At 44.2% G+C, this 17,402-nt stretch overlaps 1 protein-coding gene across 1 annotated transcript; it reads right to left on the reverse strand.

The window, feature by feature from the left end:
* Positions 1-2,573: 2,573 nt before the first annotated feature.
* Positions 2,574-6,711, reverse strand: LOC139175160 (toll-like receptor 2). The gene has a single exon (XM_070766064.1). The coding sequence runs from the start codon at positions 6,694-6,696 to the stop codon at positions 4,180-4,182; it is 2,517 nt and encodes an 838-aa protein (XP_070622165.1). The 5' UTR covers positions 6,697-6,711; the 3' UTR covers positions 2,574-4,179.
* Between the last annotated feature and the right edge of the window lie 10,691 nt (positions 6,712-17,402).

Below are 17,402 nucleotides of genomic sequence, written 5' to 3' on the forward strand. Positions count from 1 at the left end.
TTTAAAAATATATAGAAATTTTAAAATTATGACTTAAAATGAACTATGAAGAAAAAAATAAGAGAAATGATAGAAGAGGAAAGAAGGAGTTTATCTTTATATTGTTAATAATCACTGTCTAATACAATATAACTACTGTACTAGGTAGAAATACTGTATATTTAAAATACAGTAGTGTAAAAATAAGGTTATCTCTGTTTCTTTGTATCCCACCAGATATACTGTATACTTTTTGCCAAACCTCATAAAATTCTGATTCTTCTTGATTTTTTAACCTGGGTTTTTTTAATAGGTTTATCATAAATACATTTATATTTTATACCCTTTTTAGAAAGTGATGCGGAGTCAGGCTCACAGCTATCTTTGCTCAGGAGCACATCCTGTCTGTCCACTCGTCAGCAAGACAGTCGAGTCTCTTGACTTCTTGGAGGACTTTTCCCCACTTCCTTGGCCTAACCTGCAGTTCTGAGATCTCCAGGGATCCCATCCAGAAGGTAAGGTAGCTTTTTACCCACTTCAACTGTTTGATGGCTGCCAAGGTCAATGGGATGCGGGCACTGGCCTATTAGAGTAATTAGCAATAGCAATTGCACTTAGATTAATATCCTTCTTCACAGTCCTTTGCAGCTACCTCTAAGCAGTTTACACAGTCACAATCTGGGTCCTCATTTACCAACCTTGGAAGGATGGAAGGATTGAGCTGGCCAGCATCGAACTACTGGCAGTGGACAGAATTAGCCTGCAATACCGCATTCTAACCACAGGGAAGGAGAGAGGGAGCCCGGAAGCAAGCAAGCAATAATACTTAGACTTATAGAGCGTTTCTCAGTGCTTTACAGCCCTAAATGGTTTACAGAGTCAGCCTCTTGCCCCCAACAATCTGGGTCCTCATTTACTGACCTTGGGAGGATTGAGCTGGTCAGCATCGAACTACTGGAAGTGGACAGAATTAGCCTGCAATACTACATTATAACCACAGGAAGGGAAAGAAGGAGGCAGGAAGCAAGCAAGCAATAGTACTTAGACTTATATAGTGCTTCTCAGTGCTTTACAGCCCTAAATGGTTTACAGAGTCAGCCTCTTGCCCCCAACAATCTGGGTCCTCATTTACCGACCTTGGAAGGACTGAGTTGGTCACCATCAAACTACTGGCAGTTGGCAGAATTTGCTTGCAATTCGGCATTCTAATTACTGCGCCACCACGGCTCTTAAATTATATGAAATGCTGAATATTTCAGAGAAAACACAGAGGCAAAATGGCAATAGGAAAAAAACCCCTTTAATTACAAAAGCAAAGGGCAGTGATAATACAATTAACCCACACAAAATTTGCTGTTTAGCTAAAAATAACAGCTTCACCCAACAGTAAAATGTTGTAAAAACTGTCTTGGTTTGGGGCATTAGAAATCAGCGACAACACTCCAACCGCTCCAAACTTGACTGTAAAAAATATGACTTTAACAATCGAGTTGTCGAAGCGTGGAACTCATTACCAGACTCAATAGTGTCAACCCCTAACCCCCAACATTTCTCCCTTAGACTCTCCACGATTGACCTCTCCAGGTTCCTAAGAGGCCAGTAAGGGGCGTACATAAGTGCACTAGTGTGCCTTTCGTCCCCTGTCCAATTGTCTCTCCTTTATTTATTTATTTATTTATTTATTATTTATTTATTTATTATTTGGATTTGTATGCCGCCCCTCTCCGAAAACTCGGGGCGGCTCACAACAAGTGAAAAGACAATCCAATACATAATCCAATTTAATTAAAATATTATAAATTTAAGAAAAACCCCTATACTAACATACACACACAAGCATACCATATATAAATTCAACGTGCCCAGGGGAAGATGTTTAGTTTCCCCATGCCTGACGGCAAAGGTGGGTTTTGAGGAGTTTACGGAAGGCAGGAAGAGTAGGGGCAGTTCTGATCTCCGGGGGGAGTTGGTTCCAGAGAGTCGGTGCCGCCACAGAGAAGGCTCTCCCCCTGGGGCCCGCCAACCGACATTGTTTAGTTGACGGGACCCGGAGGAGGCCCACTCTGTGGGACCTAATCGGTCGCTGGGATTCGTGCGACAGAAGGCGGTCTCGGAGATATTCTGGTCCAGTGCCATAAAGGGCTTTAAAGGTCATAACCAACACTTTGAATTGTGACCGGAAACTGATCGGCAGCCAATGCAGACTGCGGAGTGATGGTGAAACATGGGCATACCTGGGTAGGCCCATGACTGCTCTCGCAGCTGCATTCTGCACGATCTGAAGTTTCCGAACACTTTTCAAAGGTAGCCCCATGTAGAGAGCGTTACAGTAGTCGAACCTCGAGGTGATGAGGGCATGAGTGACTGTGAGCAATGAGTCCCGGTCCAGATAGGGCCGCAACTGGTGCACCAGGCGGACCTGGGCAAACGCCCCCCTCGCCACAGCTGAAAGATGGTTCTCTAATGTGAGCTGTGGATCGAGGAGGACGCCCAAGTTGCGGACCCTCTCTGAGGGGGTCAGTAATTCCCCCCCCAGGGTAATGGACGGACAGATGGGATTGTCCTTGGGAGGCAAAACCCACAGCCACTCCGTCTTATCCGGGTTGAGCTTGAGTCTGTTGACACCCATCCAGGCCCCAACAGCCTCCAGGCACCGGCACATCACTTCCACTTTATCTCATATATCATATATATTTTCTTCCTTTCATATATCTTCTCTATTTTTACATATTATCTTTATATATATTACTTCATGTCTATTCTCTTCCATACGTACAGTATTGGGTATTGGACAAATGAATAAATAAAATAAATAAATAAACTCGGATGTGACTGTGGTCCAGGAACAACGTGAACACATTCCTGTCTAGAGCAAAAATATTTTGCGCAGCTGGTCCTCAACTTACTATCACAATTGAGCTGAAAATTTACGTTGCTAAGTAAGAAATGGGTTAAGTGAACTTTGCCCCCAGTGTTACAACTTTTCCTGCTACACTGGTGAAGCAAATCACTGCCGTTCTTAAACCAGTTAATACGATTGTTAAGTGAATCCGGTTTGCCGTGCAAAGTTAAAAAACCATGCAGTTTGTAAACCACGATTCATAGCTTCTCAGTGCTATATTCCAAGAAACAAATGTGCAACATTGGCAAGGTTTCTAGTGGGGGCCCCTCCTGCTTAATTAAACAAATTAACAAGATTAACAGAGTTGGAAGGGACCTTGCAGGTCATCTAGTCCAACCCTTTGCCCAAGCAGGAGACCCTACACTATTTCTGACAGATGGCAGTCCAGTCTCTTCTTGAAAATTTCCAATGATAAAGCTCCCACAACTTCTTTTTTTAAATATTTTTTTTAAAAATTCTCTATTGCTTTACCCTGGCCGAGTTGTGTATTCACATTCACAAATCGTGGTTTACAGCTTGAGCGTAATCTGTGAATCCTGCCTTTTTGCCTTCCTGAATAAACCACGATTAAACAAATCACTAGATGCAAACTCAGCTGTTAAACGCTGAGGTCCCTCTTTCCTCTTGGCTAAAACGCAGTCCATAGAAACATAGAAAGATTAACGACAGAAAAAGACCTTATGGTCCATCTAGTCTGACCTTATACTGTTTCCTGCATTTTATCTTAGGATGGATCTATGTTTATCCCAGGCATGTTTACATGCAGTGACTGTGGATTTACCGACCACGTCTGCTGGGTGTTTGTTCCAAACGTCTACTACTCTTTCAGTAAAATAATATTTTCTCACGTTGCTTCTGATCTTTCCCCCAACTAACCTCGGATTGTGTCCCCTTGTTCTTCTGTTCACTCTCCTATTAAAAACATTTCCTTCCTGAACCCTATTTAACCTTTTAACATATTTAAATGTTTCGATCATATCCCCCCTTTCCCTTCTGTCCTCCAGACTGTACAGATTGAGTTCATGAAGTCTTTCCTGATAAGTTTTATGCTTAAGACCTTCCATCATTTTCGTAGCCTGTCTTTGGACGCGTTCAATTTGATCCATATCTTTTTGTAGGTGAGGTCTCCAGAACTGGACACAGTATTCCCAATGGGGTCTCACCAGCGCTCTATACAGCAGGATCACAATCTCCCTGTTCCTGCTTGTTATACCTCTAGCTATGCAGCCAAGCATTCTACTTGCTTTCCCTACTGCCTGACCGCGCTGTTCACCCATTTCTAAATAGTCCAGTCCTATTTAACACGCTGGAACACTGTCTACATTTGCCACGTTATCCATTTCGAGGTTGTCGTCAGCCATACCATTCTTTCTCCGAGCAACATGGCCCGAATCCTCCTTTGGGTCCGTCTTGATTACCTCAGCCTTCCCCAAGACAGACGTCAGCTGCACCCAGAAGAAGGCCTGGCGACCTGGCTCGGAAGGCCACTCTAAATAAGTCCTTTTGCTGAGCATTTTTCTCAGTCTGCAAAACTTGTTGGGCAGCGCTTGTGGGTCGATGGCTTCCTTCACTACCAAGATGACGTCTTCGAAGCTCATCCCCACCGCTCGCTGGTGGGCGAAGTAGAGCTCGTAATTGCACCAATCGCTGTCGACAAAGCTGCGCGAGAGCACAAAGATGATTTTCCGACTGTTCTCAATGTTGTCAATGATATTGTCGATGATCCAACGGCCGGGCATGAAATCCCGCTCGTGAATGCAGAGGCGGTATGGTGGAGTCGAGGCCTCAAGCCTCTGGAGTAGTTCCCGCCTGACCCAGTCTGCATCGGAGCAGCTATAAGAGATGAAGGCATGGTAGGTGAAGTCTCGCAGCGGTTGGGAGCGGCTGGAGCGATATTTGGAGCGCACGACTTGGATGGTGGCCTTGAGGTACCACGGTACATTGAACCGCCAACACAAAACCATGACGATGATCACCACAACGGCTGTGATGGAGACAGTAATGGCTACCACCACCATGACACTACACTGGGTCAGTCTTGGGGAATAAGCAATCACCGCCATATCACGCAGGGGCTCGGGGTGATAACAGGTCCACCCTCCGGGCCAGTCCACAATCTGCAGCTTGCCGTTCTTCAAGGTCTCTTGAAGGAAGTCGTAGAGGTCACAGACGCAATGGTAAGGGTTGTTCCCTGCTTCCAGGTGTGTGAGTTGTGGCATATGCACAAAGGAACCTTTGTCGATGACACCAAAGGAGTTGCCGTCCACGGCCAAAACCAGGAGATTCGGACATCGCCATTCGGTTGGGATAAACTTGATCCTGTTCCCACTCAGCCGTAACTCTTGGAGGTCCACAGCGACCTCAAAGTACTCCATCTCAAGTCGTTCCACCTGAGAGTAGGACAAATCCAGGAACTGCAACTTGGTGGGAAGGCACTTGAAGATCCCCGCCGTGACGACGTTGTAAGCCAGATCCAACCAAACAAGACTGGGGCTCCAAACACACGGCAAATCCTTACAGCTCCTGATTCGATTGTGACTTAGATCTAACTTGGATAGCTGGGGCCAGCTGGATGTCAGCTTGGAGATTATGCTTAGATAGGTTAATTCATTTTTGCTAAGATTGAAGTGCTCCAGGCTGGGCATGATTCCTTGATATAAACACCCTTCGTTGTAGATGTATTCATCTAACAAACGGTTTCTAGAAACATCTAGAACTACCACGTTCCTCATTTCCCCCCAGGCGTCACAGGGCACAAAATTGAAGTTGACATTGAGGATGGAAAGGTAGGTTACCCCAGCAAACCAAGTAAAAGTCCAGTCGAAACGCAAAATATCGGGGTTACTGATGTCCTTCAATAACAAATGGCGGAGGGTCAGATTGGCGATGCCGGCTTCTGGAAGCTTCCACTCAGGAGACCGGGCAAAATCGATAGCAATGAAAGAGAGGTCTCGCACATGAGACTTCTGGACATTTAAGAGGACCAAACGCAGCAGGTTCTCGTTGAATTTCCCCCTGTAGAAGACCAGCTCTCCCACTTCGATCTCAGCTAAGCCGGCAAAGACGTCTACGGAATCGGTGTAGTAGGTGAACTCGAAGAGGTTACGGAAACGGAGATATTGCAGCGGCTTCCCTTTCAAGTCATGGAGCATAAGAGGTAAAGCCTCCGGGTTTTTGTCCAGGGCAATGTCGCACCACAGTTCTGTGGTGTTGAGTTTAGAGAAGGCCCCTTCTTGATACTCCGTCAAACCGGAAGCAGTTTTGAGGAAAAACTTCTTCAGTGGAACGTCCTTCAGAGGAACAAAGTCTTCACGTCCCACTGTGGAAATCAGAGGGCCGCCCAGGGAGAACTCTTCGAGGCTCTTCAGGGAGCTGAATACCCCATCCAGCCTTGAGAGAGGATAAAGGTTGTTTGAGATCGACAAGGCCGTCAGCTGCTTCAGAGGCCTCAAAGCCAGCGAAGGGATCTCTCCCAAGGAGTTGTTGAAGAGACTCAACTTCTCCAAAAGGAGGTTGGACGCGAAGGAGTCGTTGGCGATCGAGAAGATGTGGTTGTAACCCAGATCCAACTCTTTCAGCCGAGTCAAGGACGAGAAAGCCGCCGAGTCGATCTGTTCGATTTTGTTGTAGGAAAGGTCCAACTTCTCCAGAGTGCTGGGAAGGCCCTGAGGTACTTGGAGCAGCTTTTGACCTCGGCAAGGAGCGACAGTGTCGGAGACAATCGGGCAAGGGGACGTCACGGGATGCTGGGCCTGACCCAGGGATACCAAGCACAGAATTAGGGCGAGGAGGCCAATCGATGACAACGGTCCCATGCCACGTCTTCACATTTTCTAATTCTTCTTTCCTAGAGAGAGGGTGAAAAACAAACAAAATGGATGGCGGTCAATTTGGATTTTCCTCAGGGAGAAAAAAAACCCTTAGAAACATAGAAACATAGAAGACTGACGGCAGAAAAAAACCTCATGGTCCATCTAGTCTGCCCTTATACAATTTCCTGTGTTTTATCTTAGGATGGATATATGTTTATCCCAGGCATGTTTAAATTCAGTCCCTGTGGATTTATCTACCACGTCTGCTGGAAGTTTGTTCCGAGCATCTACTTCTCTTTCAGTGAAATAATATTTCCTCACGTTGCTTTTGATCTTTCCCCCAACTAACTTCAGATTGTGTCCCCTTATTCTTGTATTCACTTTCCTATTAAAAACACTTCCCTCCTGAACCTTATTTAACCCTTTAACATATTTAAATGTTTCGATCATGCCCCCCCTTTCCCTTCTGTCCTCCAGACTACACAGATTGAGTCCATTAAGTCTTTCCTGATACGTTTTATGCTTAAGACCTTCCACCATTCTTGAAGCCCGTCTTTGGACCCGTTCAATTTTGTCAATCTCTTTTTGTAGGTGAGGTCTCCAGAACTGGACACAGTATTCCAAATGTGGTCTCACCAGCGCTCTCTATAAGGGGATCACAATCTCCCTCTTCCTGCTTGTTATACCTCTAGCTATGCAGCCAAGCATCCTACTTGCTTTTCCTACCGCCCGACCACACTGCTCACCCATTTTGAGACTGTCAGAAATCACTACCCCTAAATCCTTCTCTTCTGAAGTTTTTGCTAACACAGAACTGCCAATGCAATACTCAGATTGAGGATTCCTTTCCCCCAAGTGCATTATTTTACATTTGGAAACATTAAACTGCAGTTTCCATTGCTTTGACCATTTATCTAGTAAAGCTAAATCATTTACCATATTACAGACGCCTCCAGGAATATCAACCCTATTGCACACTTTAGAGTCATCGGCAAATAGACAAACCTTCCCTACCAAACTTTCCCCTATGTCACTCACAAACATATTAAAAAGAATAGGACCCAGAACAGACCCTTGTGGCACACTACTTGTAACCTGTCTCTGCTCAGAATACTCGCCATTAACAATAACTCTCTGATGTCTACGCTTCAGCCAGCATTATTTCCCCAAGTGCATTATTTTACATCCCTTTCATCTTTACCTCACGATCATGATTAGATTCAGTGGAAACAAAGGATCAGGCTGGTTCTTAAAGGAACAGATGCTGTTTACAGAAACTGTCAAAATTTCGTATGTGGGTCATTTTGAGACGAGGGAAGGCTTTAAAACGGGGAAATGGGGTCCTTTAAGCCTCGCAATGCTTGAGGCGTCCACTTTTCTTTTTAACAACTCAAAATACGAAACATCAAAAACATCATCAAAAAAGCACAACAAAGAATGTTCTTTCTGCGCCAGCTCAGGAAGCTCAAACTGCCCAAGGAGCTGCGGATCCAGTTCTACAGAGGAATCATTGAGTCTGTCACCTGCATCTCTATAACTGTCTGGTTTGGTTCTGCCAAGACTGACACAGACTTCAGAGGAGAATCAGAACTTCAGAAAAAAACAATTGCTGCCAACCTCCTTCCATTGAGTCTACGGAAAGGGGCGGCATACAAATCTAATAAACAATAATAATAATTGAGGACCTGTAGACTGCATGAGTTAAAAAGAGGGCGTGGAAAATATTTACTGACCCCTCACATCCTGGACACAAATTGTTTCAACTCCTACCCTCAAATCGTCGCTACAGAGCACTGCACACCAAGACAACTACACACGAGAAGAGTTTTTTCCTGAACACCATCAGTCTACTAAACAAATAATTCCCTCAACACTGTCAAACTTTTTACTAAGTCTGCACTTCTATTTCTACTAGTTTTTTCTCATCATTCCTATCATCCCTTTCCTCCTGTTCAGGGCTGTATGACTGTAACTTGTTGCTTGTATTCTAAGATTTTTATTGATATTGATTGTTTCTTCATTGCTTATTTGATCCCTGTGACAATCATTAAGTGTTGTACCACATGATTCTTGACAAATGTATCTTTTTCTTTTATGTACGCTGAGAGCGTATGCACCAAGACAAATTCCTTGTGGGTCCAGTCACACTTGGCCAATAAAATTCTATTCTATTCTAAATACACAAAAAGAGGCAGCTTGGCACACACCTGGGGCCCTAAAAGAGATGTTGGAGACCTGTCGTGGTAATCTTTTCCCATATTTGTGACAAGGAGGGACGTAATCTCTACATGGGGCTACCTTTGAAAAATGTTCGGAAACTTCAGATCGTGCAGAATGCAGCTGCGAGAGCAATCATGGGCTTTCCCAAATATGCCCATGTTACACCAACACTCCTCAGTCTGCATTGGTTGCCGATCAGTTTCCGGTCACAATTCAAAGTGTTGGTTATGACCTATAAAGCCCTTCATGGCACCGGACCAGATTACCTCAGGGATTGCCTTCTGCTGCACGAATCCCAGCGACCAGTTAGGTCCCACAGAGTGGATCTTCTCCGGGTCCCGTCAACTATGCAATGTCGCCTGGCGGGACCCAGGGGAAGAGCCTTCTCTGTGGTGGCCCCGGCCCTCTGGAATCAACTCCCCCCAGAGATTAGAACTGCCCCCACCCTCCTTGCCTTTCGTAAGCTACTTAAAACCCACCTCTGCCGCCAGGCATAGGGGAATTGAGATCCTCTTTCCCCCTAGGCCTTTAGAATTCTACGCATGGTATGTATGTATGTATGTTTGGTTTTTATATTAATGGATTTTTAATCATTTCTAATACCAAATTACTATTGTACACTGTTTTATTGTTGCTGTTAGCCGCCCCGAGTCTCCGGAGAGGGGCGGCATACAAATCCAATAAATAAATAAATAAATAAATCTGTCAAACGCCCAGCCAGTCTGTTTAATAATAATAATAATAATAATAATAATAATAATAATAATAATAATTTAATAATAATTTATTAGATTTGTATGCCGCCCCTCTCTGAAGACTCGGGGCGGCTCACAACCCGGTATGAGGGGCGGCTATGAGCCGGGAAAGGGCCGTCAAGCAATACCGGGGAGTGGGGGGGCCAAGATCCCAGGGACCATCCTTTTTTTGCCACAGGGAGTAGGGGTTTTTTGCACTGAACAACAGCCCACAGCACAGAGTAGGAGATGTGAAGTGCATATAACAAGCCCTTAAGAGACACAATGGAATTTTTTTTTAGCAGGGATGAAAAGAAAGGAGAAGAGAGATGGAGATAATGAGAAAATGGAAGTCTCCCGAAAGCTAAGAGGAGGAAATATGACAACGCATATGTAGAGCTTGGCTCCACTGTGAAGCCAAGTAGATAAGGAAAGATCACTATGTTGACTGCGTCTAAAAATGTTGGCAGCGGACAGCATGAAACCAAATAAATTAAGGCGTCACTTGAACACATTATATAATTATAATAATAATTTATTAGATTTATATCCCAATTACACTGAGTTTTTTTCAACGAAACCGTGCTGAATATTGTAAACAACCGTCCCGGTGGAGAGTTGGGGTTGCACCCAAGGGCAAAAAGATTTGCTACCACTTCACTACAATATATCTAAAGCAAACAAATCACACACTTAAAAGGATAATACCCTAAAAGAGATTACACAGACCAGCTGAGAACACAAACGTGCCTAGAGTAAACAAGGCTGCTCAGACTGGGAAGCAAACTATTCTCTCAATGTGTTGTGTTGAGCCATCACAATATGCTGTCATAATATTTTGCCTGTGCTGTGAGTACAATACAGCGGTTCCTCTACTTAAGAACTTTTCTAGATAAGAAACGGGTGTTCAAGTTTTGTTGCCTCTTCTTAAGAACCATTTTCTACTTAAGAACCCGAGCCTGGAAAAATTCCCCAAGAAACTTGAGAGCGGCACGAAGGCCTGGACAGTTTCCTGCCATTTGACCTGGGTTTCTCTCTCTGGCGCAGTGTATGGGAGGCAGCCTCAAGCCAGGTGTATTGGAGGCGCGTGCCCCTCCTCGCTGCCTCAAAGTCCCTCTTTTTTATTTACAGCCTTAAAGTTTGGGATTTTTTTGATTCCCCTCCCCTCACCTTCTTTTTTCGATAGCGACTGTCCTCCTCCTCCTCTTCCTCCTCCTCCTCCCACCCAAGTTCCAAGCTTTTATTTCTTTCCTAATGGTTTTGCACACATTATTTGCTTTTACATTGATTCCTATGGGGAAAATTGCCTCTACTTACAAACTTTTCTGCTTAAGAACCTGGTCACGGAACGAATTAAGTTCGTAAGTAGAGGTACCACTGTAATTTGTTGCTCAGTCCGGAAAGCAAACTATTCTCTCAATGTGTTGTGTTGAGCCATCACAATATGCTGTCGTCATATTTGGCCTGTGCTGTGAGCACAATATTTACAAACCAGGTAGGAAGTCTGTGTGAACAAAGACTTATATCAATATGTCTACATTATCCATACAGACAGTAATGGGCTGCTACCTGGTACGTGCCACACTGCGTACCCAGTGAAGGGCTGCCTGTCTTCGGCGCTACTGGTGTGCCCTCTGAGGTCGTTGCAGGCGTGCACGTGCCCATCGGTGTGAGATTTGGCTTCTGTGCATGAGCAGCAAATGAAATCTTCCGTGATGACGCGCACACGAGTAAGATTTCAGCAATTTTCGCCAATATTTTTGCTTCCACGCATGCGCGGAAGCAAAAGACTGGCGAAAATTCCCGAAATCTCACTCGCGCAAGCACCCTCATGCGAGATTTCGCTTGTTGCACATGCACAGAAGCCAAATCTCGCATAGGGGCGCACAGGAGCGTATCGGGGACATGCAGCTGCATGTACATCCTGGAATTTCCTACTGAGACAGAGCACCTGACTGCACCAGCGGCTGCCCACCACGGTGTATACCGCTAGCGAAAATGGAGCTGTGCCCGCAGATTCAAATACAAATCTAAATAATAAATAAATAAATAAATAAATAAATAAATAAATAAATAAATAAATAAAGATTCGGGTGACCAGCGGGCGGGTAAGATTTGGCTTCTGTGCATGCGCAGAAGCAAAATCTCATGAGAGGATGCGTGCGCGAGAGATATTTCACCGATTTGGGGTGATTTTTTTACTTCTGTGTATGCGCAGAAGCAAAAAAAATTGCTGAAATCTTGCGCGGCTGTGCATCCTCTTGCGAGATTTTACTTCCTGCGCATGCGCAGAAATCAAATCTTGCTTGGACACGCGCATCGCACCAGAGCTGCGCACGCATCGCACCAGTTCCAGCGGTAAGTAGGAACCCCTTCCTGCATACAGGGTAGTCGTCGACTTACAACCTTTCATTGGCTTCAAATTTGCAACAGCACTGGAGGGAAAAACTTACGACTGTGGTTGTAATGACTGCATCTCTGTGGATTGTGATGGCCCCCTCCCTTGCGTGATCACACTTGCAACTGATTCATATTTATGAAGGATGAGGTGTCACATTCGTTGCTAGCTAGCTAGCTAGCTAGCTAGCTATTTATTTATTCATTCATTCATTCATTCATTCATTCATTCATTCATTCATTTGTACACCGCCCCTCTCCGAAGAATCGGAGCGGCTCACAACCGCAAAACAGTACAAATCCAATGATTAAAAGACAATTTAAAACCCTACATCTCAGACAAACCATACATAAAATGGAAACAGACCATAATTGGGGAATCAATTTCCCCATGCCTGACGGCAGAGGTGGGTTTTAAGGAGTTTGCGAAAGGCAAGGAGAGTGGGGGCAATTCTAATCTCCAGGGGGAGTTGATTCCAGAGGGTCGGGGCCACCACAGAGAAGGCTCTTCCCCTGGGTCCTGCCAAACGACATTGTATCGTCGACGGGACCCGGAGAAGGCCAACTCTGTGGGACCTAACCAGCCGCTGGGATTTGTGCGGGAGAAGGCGGTGACCATGTGGTCACAAGTAACTGACTGATATTTACGACGGTGGTGCTGTTTCGGGATCTGTTTGCTGGCTCTGTTCAAAAGTGCTATTGCTAACATGTTGTAAGCCGCCCTGAGTCTAACGAGAAGGGCGGCATAAAAATATTGAACAAATAAAATAAGCTCCTTAAAACCCACCTTTGTTGTCAGGCATGGGGGAATTGAAATTTTCCCTTCCCCCTGGGCTTATAGAATTTATACATGGTATGCTTGTATGTATGATTGGTTCTTTGAATTGGGGTTTTTTAGATTATTTTTAATATTAGATTTGTTTACATTGTCTTTTTTATTGTTGTCAGCCGCCCCTAGTCTTCGGAGAGGGGCGGCATACAAATCTAATAAATACAAATACAAATAAAATAAATAAATCGGTTTATTATTTATCGTGACAAGCCAAACCAACGAGGAAACTTGATTCACATCATCAAGTTTCTAAACTTAACAACTGCAGTGATTCACCTAGCGGCAGGGAAGATGGCAAAATGAAAAGGGAAACCAAACGATATACCAAAAATGAGGAGGAAATCTTGAATAAAAATTCTTGATTGGGCAGAGGTGGACAGAACGACTTAAGGAGCTACAAGATAAAGAAGAATCCCAATACTATTGAACATTGGAACAGACCGTACGAATGGTTAAAAAAAAAGAAGGATAATCAAATCCAAGAGGTGTAAATATCAGGTATCAATGTATATACAATACATGTATATAAACAAGGAACAAAAGATAAATGTGTATATATTATTATTATTACACAATATATACAGTATATGCAATATATACAATAGGTGCATATAAACAAGAAACAAAAATAAATGTGTATATTATTATTATTATTATTATTATTATTATTATTATTATGTGGGTTTGTATTTATATATATATAGAAGAGTAGAAAATAAAAACATTTACTGTATATGTATTTCAGGGATTCCCAAACTTGGCAACTTTAAGACTTGTGGACTTCAACTCCCAGAATTCTCCAGTCAGCTGTGCTGTCTGAAGAATTCTGGGAGTTGAAGTCTACAAGTCTTAAAGTTGCCAAGTTTAAAGACCTCTGTATTAGATGTATAAATAATATACAGTATATGTGATTATTTATTTTAAAAGAAATAAATAAACAATCATGTATATATTATTTATACACCTGTCTAATACATATAAATGTTTTTATTTTCTACTCTTCTATATATATAAATACAAATCCAATTAATAATTATTATTAATTTTATTTTGTCAAGTATACAAAGTAGTATACAAAGATGTAACACTGTTTATATACATGATATTGGCACCAATAGCAGGGACGGTAGGCACGCTCGCCTCTTTACTCACCCCCCCCCCCCCCCAAAAAATCTCCAGGTCTTTTTTTGTAACGTGGACATTCCAGGTGTGTCCACCCTAGGTTTTTAAGAAAGCGATACTAATAGGGGGGGGGGAATTACAAATAATACAAATAAAAAATAAAAAAGATGCCCAGGATTCCCAACTTAGCCAGGGTGCAGACGCCGGGTACTCCAACTAACCTGGTTCAGCATGACGTGGCTCAGATGACCGCAGAAACACCCCGCAGTAACGGGGTCCACATTCAACGCGTGTCTAGGCTTTTTGTAGGCAACCAAGTTTTTGCTTTCCCGGGAGCGGCAGCGACTCCGCTGACCCCTAGATGGCGCCAGAGAGGCGTCTGTCCGCTCTGAGCTTCAGGGTGAATTCCACGTCTGCCCTCCCAGCCCCTCCCCTTTCGCTCAGAGTGGCTGCCCGGAGAGCCGAAGCCGCCCAGCGTTTAAAGCGCCTCGCCCGCCTCGCAGGCTCTTTAAACTCCCAGGAAAGGGGCGTGATTCCCTCTTAAAGGGACAGCCCCCTCTGGCGCCGATTTGACTTCTTAAGCACTCTTGCGGACGATGAAAAGCAACAGGATTAAAGGAAGGAAGGAAGGAAGGAAGGAAGGAAGGAAGGAAGGAAGGAAGGAAGGAAGGAAGGAAGGAAAACAGAAGGAAGGAAGGGAGAGAAAGGGAAGGAAGGAGAGAAGGAAGGAAGGAAGGAAGGAAGGAAGGAAGGAAAGTGAAATCAGAGAAGGAAAGAAGGAAGGGTAAAATCAGAGAAGGAAGGGTGAAATCAGGAAGGAAGGAGGGAATTAGAGAAGGAAGGAAGGAAGAACTTAGATGAAGGAAGGAACGGTGAAATCAAAGAAGGAAGGAAGGAAGAAATTAAGAAAGGAGGGAAGGAAGGGTGAAATCAGAAAAGGGAGGAAGGAAGGAAGGATGGAAGGGGGAAATCAGGAAGGAAGGAAGAAATTAAGAAAGGAGGGAAGGAAGGAAGGGTGAAATCAGAGAAGGGAGGGAGGAAGGAAGGGTAAAATCAGAAGGAAGGGTGAAATCAGGAAGGAAGGAGGGAATTAGAGAAGGAAGGAAGGAAGAACTTAGATGAAGGAAGGAGGGGTGAAATCAGAGAAGGAAGGAAGGAAGGAAGGGTGAAATCAGAGAAGGGTGGAAGGAACGAAGGAAGGAAGGATGTAAGGGTGAAATCAGGAAGGAAGGAAGGAAGAAATTAAGAAAGGAGGGAAGGAAGGAAGGAAGGGTGAAATCAGAAGGAAGGAAGGAAAGAAGGAAGGAAGGAAGGGTGAAATCAGAGAAGGGTGGAAGGAAGGAAGGAAGGATGGAAGGGTGAAATCAGGAAGGAAGGAAGGAAGAAATTAAGAAAGGAGGGAAGGAAGGAAGGGTGAAATCAGAAGGGAGGAAGGAAGGAAGGAAGGGTGAAATCAGGAAGGAAGGAATTTGTATGCCACCCTGAGTCTACAGAGACGGGCGGCATAAAAATCTAATAAATAAATAAATAAATAAATAAATAAATAAATAAAATAAATTAGAGAAGGAAGCAGGGAAGGAAGGGTGAAATCAGGAAGGACGGAAGGATGAAATCAGAGAAGGAAGAAGGAAGGAAAATGTGATGGTCCTCCAGAGCAGTGATTTTCAACCTTTTTTGAGCTACGGCACATTTTTTACATATACAAAATCATGGGGCACATTGAACGGGACAGGGGGGGGCTAAAAAAAGTTTGGACAAAAAATTATCTCTCTCTCTTCCTCTCTATTTTTCTCCCTCTTTCTCTCCCTTCCTTCCTCTCTCTCTCCATCCCTTTCGTTCTCCCTTCCTTCCTCTTTTTGCTCTCTTTCTCTCTCGCCTTCCCTCCCTCTCTTTCTCTCTCTTGCTTTCTTTCTCTCTTGCTTTCTTTCTCTCTCTTTCTCTCTCTCTCTCTTTTGCTTTCTTTCTCTCTCTCTCTCTTGCTTTCTTTCTCTCCCTCTCTTGCTTTCTTTCTCTCTCTCTCTTTCTCTTTCTCTCTTGCTTTCTTTCTCTCCCTCTCTTGCTTTCTTTCTCTCCCTCTCTTGCTTTCTCTCTCTTTCTCTCTTGCTGAGCTTCGCGGCACACCTGACCATGCTCCAGAGGCTACCGCACTACACTCCCATCCTTCCTGAGTTGTGCTGTTCAAGAACTCCAGTGCCACCAGTTGTGAAAGACTGACTGAAATTCCTCACAAAACCTCCTTATTCCGGTTAAATTGCCATGTCAGCACTTTGTAGATAAATAACTAATTCTGGGTTGCATTTTCTGCACTCTCCGTGCTTGTCTGCTCTGCCAAAACGAAACTAACTCTCCTTCTTGTGTTTCCTCGTATCCACATTGAAGAAGAACTCTGCGAGTGTGATTGCAAATTCATCTGTGACCGTGTTTATAAAGCAGGGAACGAATCCAGCTGAATCAGTTCTCTGTGTGTGCTCCTGGTGTCGACTTTTATGCAACAAGCTCTTATAAGAGGACCATTCTGGAGAGGGGCCTTATTTCTTCCCTCCAACCTTGCCCTGTGGCTTTTGAGTTTCACAAAAATGTGGTGCACTCAGGTTGTGCATTTCATACCTGCAATAAAAACAGATCATTTGCGCAGATCGTTAAGTGGGTTGACAAGCCAGTTTGTTTCTTGTTTGCTCTTTCTGTGTCCTGGACTCTTGGCGCTCGCTTGGCTTGTTTCGGGAAACTCCATTCTCTCTTTCTCTCTCTGGCAGATTTATTGCTGGACCTATTGATTTATTGCTGGAACCTGGCTCAACTGCAGCCACTGCCAGAGACAGATCCCAGCGACCAGTTAGGTCCCACAGAGTTGGCTGACTAAACAATGCCATTTGGCGGGACCCAGGGGGAGAGCCTTCTCCGTGGCGGCCCCGACCCTCTGCAACCAACTCCCCCCAGAGATCAGAGTTGCCCCCACCCTCCTTGCCTTTCGTAAGCTCCTTACAAACCTCTGTCATCAGGTATGGGGGGAACTGAGATATTCTCCTCCCTCTAGGCTTACAAAAAAAATATATGCACGGTATGTGCGTCTGTATGATTGGTTTATTAAATTAGGGTTTTTAAATTAACTTAAATATTAGATTTCTTTATATTGTCTTATTATTGTTGTTAGCCGCCCCGAGTCTACGGAGAGGGGCGGCATACCAATCTAATAAATAAATAAATAAAATAAATAAATAAAGCCCCACTGAAATATGAGTATGCAGAAAGCAGCCACACAAGCTGTTGTGGGTGTGCCCAAATACACCCACACTACATCAATTCTTCGTGAGCGGCACTTGGCTTCCTATCAGTCTCTGGACAAAATTCAAGGTGTGGTTAATACCTTTAAAGCCTTACATGGCTCAGGGCCAGAGTATCTCCGA

The sequence above is a fragment of the Erythrolamprus reginae genome, chromosome 13 (assembly GCF_031021105.1).
Source record: "Erythrolamprus reginae isolate rEryReg1 chromosome 13, rEryReg1.hap1, whole genome shotgun sequence".
Classification (NCBI taxonomy): domain Eukaryota; kingdom Metazoa; phylum Chordata; class Lepidosauria; order Squamata; family Dipsadidae; genus Erythrolamprus; species Erythrolamprus reginae.